We start from the raw sequence: 16,832 nt of genomic DNA, 5'->3' as shown, positions 1-16,832 counted from the left end.
AATACTACTATCTATTATCTAACTCTATACCCCAAAAAAAAAAAAACAACAATGTAAGATTACTCCAGCTCTGCCTTGAGGTAAGTAATCATATAAAACAATACCAAAAAATATATAAATACCAAAAAAAGTAATCATATAAAACACCACCACCTGTTTTATTTTCTTGTTTATATTTCTCTTGGACATTGTGGGGAGACAAACGAAACGAGTCAATTTTTCAAAAACTTCTAATTTCTAAACCTAAAAACTACAAACGGGTTTGACCAAAAAAAAATATCTAACTGAAAGAAAGTTATACTTATATGGCGGTAATACCAACGGCAAGATTTGAAATTGAATGTCAGAACAATTAACAATATTTAAAAACAAAAGTAATATGTATTTTAAATTTTTTTATTTTAACAAATTACCCAAAACTTAAATTTTATATAATTTTTATAAAAATATTAACCTAATATTAATTAGATAATAGAAAATAATATTTTAAACTAATAAATTATAACTCAAATAACATAATCCTTTTATACTCGCTTAATATTTTAGAATTGGGAGTAGGACGTTATCTTTCTAAGAAAACTAGGGACCATGTCACAAAAAGTCTTGTGCTTAAAAAGTCTGCTAAATCGGATCCAAATCTCACATGGCGCAATCATCGCATACCATTATATTCCACCGTCAATTTTTGAATTACTATTACTACTAACGACAAATTGCTATTCAAGTTTGTAATCTTCTAATCATGATCAATAAGGTGGTCTCAGCTATACTCAAAGTCGTATAAATTTTTAAGTGGAATTAGAGTTGTGATTAAGCAGTGATTAGCAGAAACGAGAGATATTAGTTTTCAATTTCAAATAAGTGTCCCACACTCCCACCAACTTCCACTTTCCACAATCGGTAGTGTACCCCAATCAAACAAATGGATTGGATCCACACATTGGATAATTAGTCAAATTTGACTTGCAATTACATTTAATTACTTTCAAATAATCACTCAATTTGGCCATTTCATTCTTAATCACTCTCCTCTCTTGCCATTTATTTGTCTAAAATTAAAGAATATTTTTCTAATTGAATAAGGTAGCAATATTTGGAAATTCAAAAAATTTTATGTATGTAATAATTTATTTTTTTTATAGAAAAAACTTATTTCATGGATGCTTATAATTAAATACTTGACAGTGTATCTTTTGCTTTTTTATATACAAAAATTTATTTGTTAGTATGAAAAGATGTATAACACAAAAAATTAACTAACATTAGTTAATTTATAAGAAAATTAAAAAGTAAAAGGAAAAGTTTGCAACCAATAAAAGGATTCGAAAAATTAGTTGTCATTAATGTAAGTTATTCCATTTGAGTAATTTTGGAGAAACAATTGTTATTAAGAAGCAATATTAGAATTAGATGCATAACTTAAGCATAGAGTTTTATGTGTTAGGGAAAAAGATGAAAAAGCAAGCAATAGTAGTTGATGACACATTCCATATTAGAAGGCCAAAGTGGAAGCATTTAATAATGTTTCAGATCCAGCCAGCCAGCCATAGCCACAATTTTATTCTTCGTCGCTGCCACTTGGTAGGATAGGATAGAGTTTGGATTTTACTCTAATTTTATTTGTGGATTGAAAACTTTTTAAAATTTTATCTTACTCTATTAGTAAGTTAAGAATTTCTCAATCCTAACTCTACATGCATCCTAAATTTCTAAATCCTATCTTACTCGACTCTACTCGCAAAAAAAAAAAAATAAACAAATATAAAATTCAATCATTTCAAATTTCATACATATTAATAAAATAAAAAATAAAAAATTAATTTTAAATTAAAATTAAAAATAATAAAATCTTAAAGAAATCAAAGATAAAATTACAAATAATATAATCATCAACTAGTTTAGTGATTATTTCAAGTTTTTATAAGAAAAAAATTATGTGTTCAATACTCACTTTCTTCCCTATATACCTTACCCTATCCTACCCGTGTTACAACAACAACATTATCTATATATGTTGCTTTTACAACAACAACAATAATAATAATAATAAAATTTAATTATTTTATCAATTTTTATAGTTTTACTAAGTTTTTAATTATATTTTTATATTTTTTTTCTTTTCAATTGATCCATATATCATATCAGATTTTGTAATTAAGTCTTTGTCATAATAAAAACGTTGGAATTAATAGAATATTACATTAAATAAAATAAATATGGCTAACCCTCAACTGAATATTCTTTTTTTTAACATAATATTTTGTTAATTCTAACTTATTTAAATAAAATGGTCGAAACCTTTACCTAAATGTGCAAAACGGATTGTTGTTACGTGCATGTGCAAAAATCCTATTCTATGTAATCCGTGGCAACCCACCACGGTTTCTGAATTGTGCATAAACCGTGGCAGGCTGGGACGGTTTATGAGAAAACTTAGTTGCTTGTAAACCGTGGGAGGTTCCAGCGGTTTATAAAGGTGGCGTGGAAGGCATAAACCGTGGTAGGTTACCACGGTTTATGAAGAAGGTAAACTGGTCATTAACCCTTGTGGGTTACAACGGTTTATGTAGGTTCAATTATGGCCAGAAAACACACCGTTTATAGATCTACAAATAGTATATAGGAGTACATAAAAAAATACACAGACAGCAAGCATGGCTTCTTCGAAGATTTTTTTTTAATTATAAATTAAAAAAATCATATTTAATAATGGCAACCATTATTATCGTCTCCAAAAATACATAGGTACATCGGAATAAGTCATATTTAACAAGAATTTTTTTAATTATAAATTAAAAAAAATTAATTTCTAAAAATAATCCACTTCAAATATGTCAGATTGAAAAGTTAACAATAGTAACTATTATCATCGTCTCAAGAATACATAAGAGTACACAGGAATAAGTTGTATTTTATATTTGGGAAATAGTTATTTTTTTAATTTATAATTAAAAAAATCCTTGTTAAATATTTATTTCGGCGTACCTGTATATTTTTTGAGACTATAAAAAGGATTATTGTCATTTTCTGGGTGGGATTTTATTAGAATCATTGTCACATAATCCATTGTTAGGAATAACGAGGCACTTTTGGTTTTAAAATCAAAATTGTTATATTTTTTTTTGTATTTTTTATATACCTTTTTATTTTAAAAACAATTGGTAGAAATATTTGTTTTTTCTTTCCTAATACTCTATTGTAACACATTCATGCCGCGACTGTTGTAACCCACAAGGGTTTATGACCAGTTCACCTTCTTCATAAACTGCAGTAACCTACCACGGTTTATGCCTTCCACGCCATCTTCATAAAACGCTGGAACCTCCCACGGTTTATAAGCAACTCAGTTTCTCCATAAACCGTCCTAGACTGCCACGGTTTATGCACAATTCAAAAACCGTGGTGGGTTGCCACGGATTATATAGAATAGGGTTTTTGCACATGCACGTAATAACAATCCGTTTTGCACATTTAGGTAAAGGTTTCGACCATTTTATTTAAATAAGTAAATTGCCCTAAAATAAATATGACTAACACTCAACTGAATATTTTATTTTATTTTATATAATATTTTGTTAATTCTAATTTTTTTTGTCATAATATGAACTTAATTATAGAATTTATATAAGAAGTTAATTAAAAATTTAATAAAATTATAATAATAATAATAATAATAATAATTCACTTTGATGTGACATATTGTATGGTTCAAAGAATCACTGCTACTTACAGTTGTCAATATGTCTAATATAATATGATATTTTACATGCCTGGCCCTTCAACAACGGCAACATGGTACACAATCACAACGGCATTATTGTTCTTCTAGCTAATGTTACATTAATTAATTAATTAATTATTATAATATAGTGTTAGTATGTGGGTTTCATTTTCATATTTGATATTTGAGTATTTTAGAAACCATGCTTTTGAGCTGGTCTCCTGTAAATCATGCGCCAAAATCGGTGTGACAAATTATGGGCTAAATTTAATATCGAAGTAATTGCAAGATAGATTATAGAATATAGATAGCTACTTTACCTGGCATTAATCTCAGGTGTTAATTGTAGTACTCCAACTTCCTACTAAAGGTAATGCGTAGGTTTCACTCTCTATCATACATATTTAGCTTCTTATATACATCACTTTTTATTTGTTATGGCATGTTGGTCTACAAATCAATAGGAATTTTTTAAATAAATAAAAATAATCAACCCATTCTAATTTATTTCTTTACTTATTTTTATTGAAGTAATAATGAAAGCTCAAGAAGAAGTAAGAATATTTACTTTACTCTGTTTCTTATATATGAATTAAAATATTGAGATGTTTTATGGTATTTATTTTTGTTACGGTTTAACTTTTAGAATTAGATTTAAAGCAATAGTTTGTTCACATATATTTTGTTTAAAGATATAGTTTTTATGACAATCAAGATCGAATTTTAATATGATTATGTCTAAACCTAGAACAAATCAAATTAGATTTTTTGAAAATATTCTACCTCATAAAAGGTGCAATATCAGTTTTAAATGAGCGAAATTCTATCTTAATTCTTATTGCCTACTTATCATATTTAGACAAAAATATTATTATTATTTAATTTTAATAAGATAAATAATATAATAACTAATTTATAATTATGAATAATTTAATGGTAAGAGCATTTTAATTTAAGAAATTAGATATCATAATGTTTAAAAATAAATAAAAAATAAATGTTGAACGGAAAATATAATTTATATCACTTTCTTATTCATGGACGTTTTGTTAATTTGTCATTGTATTATAGTCAATACTAAATTTTTTTGATAAATATGGAAGTATAGTAGTTACCTTATTTTTTATAGTCTAATATATAGTTAGAATTTCAAATGAAGTATTAAGCAGGTTTTCCCTCCTTCTGAACCAAGTAAATGATTCTCAATTTCTCACTACAAATAAGAGAAAAAAAAAAGGAAAATGATGACAACGACAAGGAGGACAATAACCATACTTTAAACCCTTTTTGCCATTCCTGTTTTCAATCACACTCATCATTCTTTCTTTTGCTTTAAAATATCAAAAGGGGTTGTTGAAGTTGAAGGGGTGGAAATAAGTAGAGCGATGTAAGAGTAAGAGTACTAAGTTGAAGAAACAGAGAAGAAAGGAAATGAAGTGAATGTGTGAAGAAACAAAACACTATAAAGATCCATTACAAGTGAAACAAGGTAGGTTGTGCTATTTCCTTCTAATGTTCTTGTGTAATCTTGCTTCCATTTTATTTATTTATTTATTTTCTTCTTTCTTAATATTTTGCTTCAAGAATCATTGCACAATATAATGATTCATCACTCTTAACTATCAAAATATAAATGATTGGATTCCCAAATCCTTCTTCTCCAAAACAAAATCATTACATTACATTAATTAATAACTTACAACACCTTCTACTCATCACATAGTACACAAAGCAAACAAATTTTGACCAACCAACCTTCATGGATTCAATCATACAAAACCCAGGTATTGTTTTTGGTTCTGTTAATACCATTTTAATGGGCTCCAAGTTTGGTGTGCTTATTTTAATGCTCCACTTCTCTTCCCTCTCTCTCTCTCTTTTTAGAGAAATTGGTAAATAAGAGAGATGTTAAACTCTAATTTTTCCCCCCATAAATAATAACAATAATAATAAAATGTGTTTATTCATGGTTCATGTTAAAAGGTGTTTTATATTCTGCATGGCAGACAGAGAAAAATGATGGTCCGTATAATAAAAGTGTGTATATATTATGTAAGCATGAAACATGTGGAAGAAAAACATAACCAGAAGAAGAAGTTGAATTCAATTTTATTTTATTTTATATAAAGAAGTTGAATTCAATAAGGTGAATTTGGTAATTGGCAATTTGGCATAGAATGTGATGTGAGGTAAGAATTTTGAATATGGTGCGCTCCAACGTTCAAATACTGCAGAGATCCCCGTGATTCATCAAACGGTCACAAATTTCCATGTGAATTTCTTTATCTCATCCAAGGCTCCATCCTAGAATTGCCTCTTAGTTCTATTTCATATACTTTGATTAATATGTAACTATAATAACAATAACAATACTATAAATAAGAGACTGCTCAATGATGCATGCAGATCTGGAACAACATTATAACTGAGTCACACTTACTCTTCTTTCCCCATCACTCTCATCATTATACCTTCTTCTCTAAGTGTAATAATAATAGTAATAGCAACTGGTACTTTTTTTACTTTACTTTCTTTTACTAAATATATATTTATTAGTATTCTTTTCATAACTGAAACTTTTTTATTTTTTCAGGCACCAACTGAGATCAGATCAATCAAGTTCCCAAGTTACAAAATGCGATTTTGGGTATGGGGTCTCAACCTTGTTCTCATACTTTCAATCCTCAGCCAGTTCTCAAAAATTGCTGCAGAGGAAGCTTCACCATCACAGGCTCCAATCTGTTCAGAAGAAGATAGAGCTTCTCTGCTAAGATTCAAAGCAGGGATACTGCAGGACACAACAGAGACACTGTCTTCATGGACCGGAAAAGACTGCTGTGATGGCGGTTGGGAAGGAGTTCAATGCAATCCTTCGACGGGGCGAGTCAATGTGCTGCAGATACAGAGGCCTGAAAGAGATAGTGACACATTCATGAAGGGAACTCTGTCTCCTTCATTAGGCAATTTGCACTTTCTAGAGGTATTGATTATCAGTGGAATGAAGCATATTACTGGACCAATTCCTCCTAGCTTATCGAATTTAACCCGCCTTACGCAGCTAGTACTCGAAGACAATTCTCTTGGAGGTTACATTCCTCCCAGTTTAGGCCGTTTATCATTGCTGCAGACACTTTCACTTAGTGGAAACCATCTCAAGGGGCAAATCCCTCCAACACTAGGGAGTCTGAGAAACCTTGTCCAGATCAATTTGGCAAGAAATCTCTTGTCAGGTCCTATACCCTTGAGTTTCAAACCCCTTAGGAACATGCAATACCTTGATCTTAGCTACAATTTGCTATCCGGGTCTATCCCGGATTGTATAGGTGAGTTCAAAAACTTGACTTATATAGACCTGTCTAATAACCAACTAGCAGGAAGAATTCCAGTGTCCTTGTTCAGCCTTGTCAATCTTTTAGATTTGTCCTTGAGCTTTAACCACCTCACAGGAATCATTCCAGACCAATTTGGAAGCCTGAAATCCTTAACAACTCTTCAGCTCAGCAGTAACCAGCTCACAGGACATGTTCCACTATCCATATCAAGATTGCAGAACATTTGGTACCTTAATTTATCAAGAAATGGCCTATCTGATCCCTTACCAGCTATCCCTCCTAAGGGAATCCCTTCCCTTTTGTCCATAGACCTATCTTACAATAATCTCAGCCTTGGAAGTATTCCTGATTGGATCAGAACCAAGCAGCTCAAAGATGTCCATTTAGCAGGGTGTAAATTGAAGGGACCTCTGCCACATTTCAATAGACCTGACTCTTTGAACTCCATAGACCTATCAGACAATTACCTAGTTGGTGGCATTTCAAATTTCTTCACAAACATGTCTAGCTTACAAATGGTTAAGCTCTCAAACAACCAATTGAAGTTTGACATTTCTCAGATGAAAGCACCAGAAGGGTTATCTTCCATAGACTTGCATGGAAATCAGCTAGTGGGTTCACTATCCACAATCCTAAATAACAGGACAACAAGTTCTTTGGAGGTTATAGATGTATCAAACAATTTCATTTCAGGTCGCATACCGGAATTCATTGAAGGATCAAGCTTGAAGGTGCTAAACTTGGGGTGCAACCAGATATCAGGTTCATTGCCAGTTTCAATCTCAAATTTGATGGAACTAGAGAGATTGGATATTTCAAGGAATCACATATCAGGAAGCATCCCTACAGGTTTAGGTCAGTTGGTAAAACTGCAATGGCTTGACATATCCATAAATGGATTAACAGGACAAATTCCAAGTAGCCTGTCACAGATCAGTAATCTAAAGCATGCAAACTTCAGGGCAAACAGGCTATGTGGAGAGATACCACAGACAAGACCATTCAATATCTTTCCACCAGTTGCTTATGCCCACAATTCTTGTTTGTGTGGCAAGCCTTTACAGCCATGTAAGGGAAACCTACAGAAGAAGATAGGTCAGTGAGATGCTGACCAAATCATCAAGCTAGTACAAGTGCTCATGAATTGTGATCACTGTTACATGAGCAATATAGAATAGGCACCACCACATTTCATTCTTTCTTTACTATTTCTACGGTTGACCGCAATCCTTAAGTTCATTTTAAATTCAATACTATTTATATTTATAATAAGACATGCCAAAATCTTTTATTGTTCATTAGATTCGAGTTCCGAATTGTCCAAACAAAGAGTAGAAAGCATCAAAATCGGCACATGTGTGGAACTTATACATTGCTCTCACATAACCAGAAAAACTATATTCATGCAAAATGGTTCAATTTCGATGATACCTTATCCACCATGCAAAAAATCAAATTCAACCTACAATTTTTTATTCCAAACTACAACCACATCAAACACTTCTTAAAGTCATGAAAATACTTAAGTTCGTTTTAAACTAAATACTATTTATAATAAGACATGGCAGAATCTTTCATTATTCATTACATTCGAGTTCAGAATTTTTCAAAAAAAAAAAATGAAGTATGCAACCGATTAGTTATAAACATCAAAAGAATGGCACATGTGTGGAACTGAGCCATCACTCTCACGTGGCCCAAAAACAGAACTATATTCAAGGAAGGAACACACAATAGGAACGTGGGAGTGGATCCTCTCCAGTGAGAAAAAAACTGGATGATATCCAGTGTTCAATCTAACCATTCATTACGCTCTCTCTTTTATTTATTTCTGGTCCCACTCATAGAATCAAAGGTGATAGATCACACTGGATTCTATCAATTGTTAAAAAAACTAGAGAGGATCTTTTTCCTAGGAACGTCACAAATGACAGAATAATCAATATTCTTAAACAGATGAAAGTTACCCCACCTAAAGTAACAATTCATAACTACACAATGTTGCTCCCAGATCAAGGATGTTTTAGCATAGAAAGCTGATTGGTGCCTATAAAGTTGATGTATGCCAATTTATGTGAACATTATGTGTCGCATTTCCATCCAATACTACTACTGACAGTAATGCACAAAGCAACCTTCATCAATTGCTAGAGCCATAGAAAGCATATCACACTAGTAACTTGAGACATATTCAAACACATCTGTTGGGGAGAACAATGAAATAGGTATTAACCAAGTGCTATTGAAGAATATTCCAAGAGAACAATACAAAAAGATGTTGCAGTGCAACTTCAAAGGCATTTGAACAGTATTAACACCTAAATGATAAAACCCCAAGTAAAGTGCATGCAAGAATTTACAACACTACACTAGTAACAGTTAAGAAGCTCTTGTACATAGCAACCAGTTTAGTCCTCATCATTCAGCTCCTCCTCTTCACCTGCAGCAGCTTCTTCTTTATCAGATTGTTCATCATCCCCCTCTTCACCTGCAGCAGCTTCTTCTTTATCAGATTGTTCATCAGCCTCCTCTTCACCTGCAGCAGCTTCTTCTTTATCAGATTGTTCATCAGTCCCCTCTTCATGCTTTCCTTCACCTTCTCCCTCTTCTCCTTCTGCTTCAGCAGCATTGTAAATTTCCATAGCCTTCTCATATTCTGCTTTAAGTTCAGCAAGTTTATCAGAATAAGGCTTCTTCTCCTGAACCACACATCAAGACACTTGAATCAAAATCACATCACCAAACACATTATAAGAAAAAGATAAACTTTGTATACTTACTTCAGCAGTCATGGACCTCCATTTGGCACGAGCCTCTTTAAAAACCTATATTTTTCCCCAACAAAAATAAAACCAATCAGAACTTCAATTAATTAAATTAACAAAATCAAAATAGGGTACTTGGTGAGCTTCACACTTCCACTTACCCTGTTACCATCCTTTGAATCAGGATTTGCCTCCTTAAAAGATTTCTCAAAATCATCCCTACAACATAACAATACTACTAAGTAAGGAGAATTAAGTAAAAGTAGCAAGATGAACACCGAACACCAAGAATCAGAATCTTTACATGAAGAGAAAGAAGGATGCTGCTGGAGGCTTCTTTGGCACGTGTGGATCTTTCACCTTCTTCGTCTTCTCAACTTTGGCCCTTTTAGCCTTTGGTACATCAGATCTTGTCTTCTTCCTGCAACAATTTTTCAAATCAGAAGACCAATCTCAAATACTTGCACAAAACAAAAATTGAAAATATATACATATATAATCAATCACCTCACTGGTCTCTTAGCTTCATAAGGCCGTTCCACAAGTTGTGTCTCTAAATAAACACACACAAAAAAGAAAAAGGAAAAAAAATTAAACTTAAAACAGAAACTCGAAAATTAGAACGATTCTTGAACGAGAAACTCGGAAAAATCAACGAGATATAGATAGAGAGGAGGATACCGAGATTCATTTTAGTTTTGGCTTCGTCGCTGCAACCATGCATGCTGACAAGTCCAACAGGAACGTCCTCTTTGCAGTCTTGGCATTTGACGAAAGCGCTGCCATCCCTGCCGCGAACAATAACCGACGAGGATCGAGATTCAACTGCGTCGACTCTCTGCCCCTGCGATGTGCTGCTTCCCTCTCCCAATTTTCCACTTTCTTCTTCACTTTCACTGGTTCGTGGTTTCATGGCGAAATTTTCTATCAGTTAGTGATGGAACGAGAATATGAAATGAAATCAGAGGGAAAAGCAAATTATTACCATTTTTTATACTTTGGCTTTTTAGCGCCAAAAACCGCGCTTTGCATTTCGCCCATTGTGGGATGCCGCGGATCGATGACGTGTCCCTCTCATCGACCCTTCATTTTATATTGGGCCTTGTTCTAAACCGTCTAACACACATTTTGTAATAGACTAATTAGTTCGCTTAACGAAAAATTTTAAGAGAGAGAGAGAGAGAGAGAGAGAGAGAGAATAAGCCGATAACACAATTCTGGTTTCCTCTCCGTCATAGACAGAAGATCATAAAATAATCACTAATCAAACACATCTGTTGGATAGAACAATGGAATAAGTATTAATCAAGTGCCATTGAATTATATTCCAAGACGACAATACAAAAAGATGTTGCAGTGCGACTTGAAAGGCAGTTGAAGAGTATTAACACCTAAATGATGAAACCCCGAATAAAATGCATCCAAAAATTTACAACACTACACTAGAAACAATTAAGCTCTTGTGCATAGAAACCAGTTGACTTTACTCCTCATCAGTCAACTCCTCGTCTTCACCAGCAGCATCTTCCTTATCAGATTTTTCATCAGCCCCCTCTTCATGCTCTCCTTCTCCCTCTTCTCCTTCTACTTCAGCATCATTATAACTTTTCATAGCCTTCTCGTATTCTGCTTTAAGCTCAACAACTTTATCGGAATAAGGCTTCTTCTCCTGAATCACACACCAACACACTTGAATCAATATCACATTGACAAACACATCATATTAGAAAGATAAACTTTATATACTTACTTCATCAGTCATGGACCTCCATTTCTCACCAGCCTCTTTACTAACCTATATTTATTTCCCCAACAAAAATAAACTCAATCAGAACTTCAATTAATTAAAATTAAAAAAGAAATCAGAATAAAGTACTTGATGAGAATCACACTTTCACTTACCCTCTTAACATCCTTTGAATCAGGATTTGCCTCCTTAAAAGATTTTCTAAAATCATCCCTACAACAGATACAATACTAATAATTAAGCAAAATTAAATAGAATTGACAAGATGAACACTACACACCAGGAATTAGAATCCTTACATGAAGAGAAAGAAAGCTGTGGGAGGACGCTTTGGCGCATTTGGATCTTTCACCTTCTTCGTCTTCTCAACTTTCGCTCTTTTAGCCTTTGGTTCATTAGATTTCGGCTTCTTCCTGCAACAAATTTTCAAATCAGAAAACGAATCTCAAACATAAATAAATTAACGACCTCACGAAGCAAAAAGAGGGAAAATATATACATATAATAATCAATCACCTCTCTGGTTTCTTCACTTCCGAAGCCTGTTCCACAACTTGTGCCTCTAATTAACCATAAAAAACAACAACAATTAGATCTAAAATAGAGAAACTCGAAAATTAGAACGATTCATGAACTAAAACTCCGAAAGTCAACAGTAGAGAGGAAGATACCGAGATTCATTTTGATTTTGGCTTCGAGGCTGCAACTATGCATGCTGATGAGTGCAACAGGAACATCCTTCTTGCACTCATCGCATTTGGCGAAAGCGCTGCCATCCTTGGCGCGAACAAGAACCGACGCAGATCGAGAATCAACGGCGTCCACTCTCTTCCTCCCTTGTGATGTGTTGTTTCCCTTCGCCATTTCACTTTCTTCTCGTTCACTTGTTACTGCTTTCTCCTTTCTTCTTTGTCCACGACACAATGTGAAAAATTCTATTTATTAGGGACGGAATGAAACTACGAAAACTACGAAATGAAATCAGAGAGGGAAAGGCAAATTATTAGTAACATTTGCATTTTGGTTTTTTTGGCGCTAAAACCCGCGCTTTGCATTTCGCTTATTGGGGGATGCCGCGGATCGATGACGTGTCCCTCTAATCCACCCTTCATTTCATCAAATTAGATATACGGTACCGGTCAACATATTTCGAAATATGAAAAGCGATTTTGGGCCTATAATCCGATTGACCCATTTTATATTGGGCCTTGTCTAACCAACCGAACCAACACCAAATCAAAAAAAGAGGGGGAAGAAGAAGCCGATAACCCAATTCTACTTTCCCGCCATAGATACTACATGCTCTGATTTGAATATGCAACAGAGACTATAAGGTAAGGGTGTTTATTTTTAGACTCATTTTTATCTTGTGTTAGGAAACTTTATTAAAAGATACTCAGAAGAAAATATTAGATTAAATTATTTTTATTTTTTTAAATAAAAATGTTGTTAGAATGAGATGATATTGTTTATAGTCTTTTTAAAGGAAAATTGGTGATTTTTTTCTACATTTTAATTTCTATCAATAGCATGATAAATTTAATGTTTTAGTAAAAAAAGCAAATATATAATATTGAATACATTTGTGTAAATTTGAAAGATAATTAATTTTATCATAATATTAAATATTTTTTTATTTTTTATTTGAAAGCTTTAGCTTGGACTTGTATGCTATAACTAAAGGAGTAGATATCGTTAGGGAGACAATAAATTATTTTGACTGGGCTATTGGGGTTCACCAAGAATCGAACTCTTGACCTTTTGAATCTAGAGCTTTAATACCATGTCATGATATCACTCATCTCAAAATTTTCAGCTAATGGGTAAAGGTAACACTAATTGTTATATCTCTAATACTCATTTCATTGGCTCATCATATTTTTCCTTTCTGAAATTAGTTAAGTGTAAAACCAAATCCTTTTTCAGCAACAAAAATGTTAAGAAAATAAGACACATTTGTCTCTATTATTAGACAGTAGCCAGTAACCTATATTTGGTGGTTTATATATTGCTTATAGTAGTTGTCACTTTGAAAATACACTTTGCACCCAAAAAAGAGAAAAAAGCTTAAACTAATTTGGCTTTCCTAAATTGACTTTGAAAATGCAATTAACAGAATAATAGTCCTCCAACTCAAGCGCAAGCCTAGAATTCTAAGCCAATGACAGGGACTATGAAATCCTTAATTAACTATTACATGATCATTGAGCAATATATTCTTTTTAGTTCCCAACTATTTTGCACAAAAATAAATGCATAATAAATAAATTGCTAAAAAAAACAAATAATCAAGTGATGTAGCGAGGAGGAAACTCGCCTTTTTTGAGAAAGGAAAGAGAGTACTCTATGACATCATCACGAGGTCAGTAATATTGTAATGAGCACTCGTCCAAACCTACCCAGAACATTGCACGAACCTCTGCTTTCTTCATTAAACTAGCAGCAAATGTGAGTGGCAACTTCCGCAAATCAGATTCAAGTACTTAGGCATAAAGAAAGGCAAGCACTTTCTAAAAAAATCAGCATATTTTTTTTTAAAAAGTACGTACTTCTCGATATATTAAAATTAGAGATGGTCCATACTATAGAAAAACGTTAAATTGAATACAATTGATGGAGATTCCTCCATCCATGGATAATACATAAATTCCTGTTAGCAAATCTAAATATTGTGATGTAACAACCAAAATTTTATATGATAAATGAGGAAATATCGATTGAAGACGCAAATACAATACATAAGAGCACCAACCAGCAATTTCATACACAAAAATTGCAGCAAAAAAATTGATGACGACATAACTATAACTAATTCAAAATGGAGATTAACACAAACCAACCAACAACAAAAAATAACAGCAAATGACATAAATTAAAAGGAGAGGGTTGCTTCTCGAGAGCGTGGGATTCACTAACTATAATATGCTTGTTTTTATTTAGAGTAAATATCAAATTGTACTTAAGAAGTTCATAACTAAAAGAAAAAGGAAAAAAGTACGAGGAACCAATAGAATATTTGTACAATGTATACATTAGAGGTTTATGTAGTACTACTTTTTTTCATCAGCTGAAACTTTTAGGATGAGTGGTATCATGACATGGTATTAGAGCGTTAGATCCGAAAGGTCAAGAGTTTGATTATTGGTGAACCCCAAAAAACAGTTTAAGCTTTTGAGAAGATGTTATTATCCCAAACACTCGATGATTATTCTAGATAGTACGGGATGTTCATTTTGTAACTCAATAACCCATTGTACATATTGTACAAATAGTACATTATCTCTTTAGCGGGATTCATTAAATATATTTCTCAAAATTTTGATTTATATACATACAGAAAAGTCAAAGAATACTCAAGATAAAGCTAATTAAACTTGTGCATAGTGTTCAAATATTTTGGCAATCTTATTTCAGATACACGGAATACCAAGTTAAATAATTTCAAGAATTTTATTATTATTGTAAAGAAAAATAAGCTATAAAATATTATCTAAAGAAAAAAATTTGCATCTTTTTTATATTAAGTATTTAACTCCTAAAAAAATCTATTTCTTTATATTTTTACATTGGGATATTTTAATAAAATTTTAGTAACTTTATCTCTCTAAATATAAAGGTTTATAATATATAATAAATTTTATGAGTACACCTAAATATCTTAAACTCATAAATAATAACAAATTAATAATCTTAATAATGATAGTTTTTCATCATATAATTTTTTTAACTATCGATCATCCTGCTTTATAAATACACCTAAATACATTTAGATATTATGTGTATTATTTTTATAATTAGTAAAAAATATTATTTTATACAAAAATTAAAATTAATATAACAAATAATACTTTTTACAAAAAATTCTATAATTGTAATTATAATTGTACCCTCCTTTATGACATTGTATTATTTAAGTTTAATATAAAATCATCAAATCACTATTATTTTAAATGATAATTTATAAAATAAAAATAAATTATTATTTTATTTATATTAAAATAATTTTAAATATTAAGAAAACGTATACAACTTTTAGAATATCAGTTGAGTTAGTGAATTAATTTATCTGCCAATTAAACTTGTGCACAATGTCTAAGTGTTTTGACCACTGTATTTATGTAAAATTATTGAAAATATGTTTACCAAAAATTTGATTTATATACATACAGAAAGTCAAAGAGTACTCAAAGTAAAGAAATAAAAACATGGAGTTTGAATATTTATCTTTAGGAAAATTTAAAAAAAAATTAACGCGTTGGGCTCTTTTTAGAAAAAGATATCAGCTAGACATTCAAAATGCATTTTGAAATGGCAGTAAGAGAGTCTGGACAAGCTTTTCGTTTGAAGAAAGATTGATACCAATTAAATCTGTATATGATGTCCAAGTATTTTTGTCACTTTATTTCATATACACGGAATACCATATCTTATTTTAGTCACACGGAATACCAAATTAAATGACTTCAAAAATTTTATTATTGTTCCAAAAAAATAAATTGTAAAAGATTATATAGAAAAAAAAATTGCATATTTTTTATACTAAATATTTAAACTTCTAAAAAATCTATTTCTTTATATGTTTACATTGAGATATTTTAATAAAATTTTTGTAACTTTATCTCTCTAAATATAAAGATTTATAATACATAATAAAATTTGTGAATATCTTAAATTCATAAATAATAACAAATTAATAATCTTAATCATAGTAGTTTCTTCATTTTATAATTTTTTTTAAAAGTATTAATTATCTTTTTTTATAAGTACACTCTAAATATATTTAGAGTACTATATGTAGGCTTTTATGATAACTTGAAAAAAAATCTTTTCTTAGAAGCTCACCCAAACAAACCTTATATGTAAGTTTTTATAACTAGTAAAAATATTATTTTATATAAAAATTAAAATTAATATAACAAATAATATTTTTCATAAAAAATTTATATATGTAATTATAATTATACCGTCCTTTATGATATTTGTATTTTTTAATTTTAATATAAAATTATTAAATTACTATTATTTTAAATTTTAAAAACACGTGTATAACTTGTTAAATTTTAGTTGAGTTAGTAAATTAATCTATCAATCAATTAAACTGATGTGTGATGTTTAAATGTTTTGACAATCGTTCATGCACATTGTGTATGGTGTCCAAGTGTTTTGATCATTTTATTTTAGATACATAGAATATCAAAGTTAGATGACTTTAAGAATTTTATTATTATTATAAAAGAAATAAGCTATAAATATTATAAAGAAAAAAA

At 31.1% G+C, this 16,832-nt stretch overlaps 3 protein-coding genes across 6 annotated transcripts; 1 reads left to right on the top strand and 2 right to left on the bottom strand.

Moving 5' to 3' along the window:
• The first annotated feature begins 5,019 nt into the window (after positions 1–5,019).
• On the top strand, positions 5,020–8,354 carry LOC107467353 (DNA damage-repair/toleration protein DRT100). Of its 3 annotated transcripts, none has more exons than XM_016086423.3 (2): positions 5,020–5,210; positions 6,315–8,354. In XM_016086423.3, the coding sequence occupies exon 2, from the start codon at positions 6,357–6,359 to the stop codon at positions 8,154–8,156; it is 1,800 nt and encodes a 599-aa protein (XP_015941909.1). In that variant the 5' UTR covers positions 5,020–5,210; positions 6,315–6,356; the 3' UTR covers positions 8,157–8,354. The 3 variants fall into 3 exon arrangements, with proteins under 3 accessions (XP_015941909.1, XP_020987123.1, XP_015941910.1); XM_021131464.2 differs by lacking the exon at positions 5,020–5,210 and adding an exon at positions 5,323–5,505; XM_016086424.3 differs by lacking the exon at positions 5,020–5,210 and adding an exon at positions 6,136–6,231.
• An 893-nt stretch (positions 8,355–9,247) lies between these two features.
• LOC107467279 (high mobility group B protein 7-like) lies at positions 9,248–10,996 on the bottom strand. Of its 2 annotated transcripts, XM_021131461.2 has the most exons (8): positions 10,804–10,996; positions 10,500–10,714; positions 10,326–10,371; positions 10,123–10,239; positions 9,980–10,037; positions 9,834–9,878; positions 9,542–9,752; positions 9,248–9,493 (listed from the first exon to the last, which is right to left on the bottom strand). In XM_021131461.2, the coding sequence occupies exons 1-8, from the start codon at positions 10,857–10,859 to the stop codon at positions 9,462–9,464; spliced, it is 780 nt and encodes a 259-aa protein (XP_020987120.1). In that variant the 5' UTR covers positions 10,860–10,996; the 3' UTR covers positions 9,248–9,461. The 2 variants fall into 2 exon arrangements, with proteins under 2 accessions (XP_020987120.1, XP_015941809.1); XM_016086323.3 differs by having other exon boundaries at positions 9,248–9,752.
• A 104-nt stretch (positions 10,997–11,100) lies between these two features.
• Positions 11,101–12,576, bottom strand: LOC107467574 (high mobility group B protein 7). Its single transcript, XM_016086705.3, has 6 exons — positions 12,237–12,576; positions 12,082–12,127; positions 11,865–11,978; positions 11,721–11,778; positions 11,569–11,613; positions 11,101–11,487 (listed from the first exon to the last, which is right to left on the bottom strand). Exons 1-6 carry the CDS (start codon positions 12,427–12,429, stop codon positions 11,302–11,304), a joined length of 642 nt encoding a protein of 213 aa, XP_015942191.1. The 5' UTR covers positions 12,430–12,576; the 3' UTR covers positions 11,101–11,301.
• Between the last annotated feature and the right edge of the window lie 4,256 nt (positions 12,577–16,832).

The sequence above is a fragment of the Arachis duranensis genome, chromosome 9 (genome assembly GCF_000817695.3).
Source record: "Arachis duranensis cultivar V14167 chromosome 9, aradu.V14167.gnm2.J7QH, whole genome shotgun sequence".
Classification (NCBI taxonomy): domain Eukaryota; kingdom Viridiplantae; phylum Streptophyta; class Magnoliopsida; order Fabales; family Fabaceae; genus Arachis; species Arachis duranensis.
The sequence above is the reverse complement of the archived record's forward strand: the minus strand, read 5'-3'. Positions and strand labels throughout refer to the sequence as shown.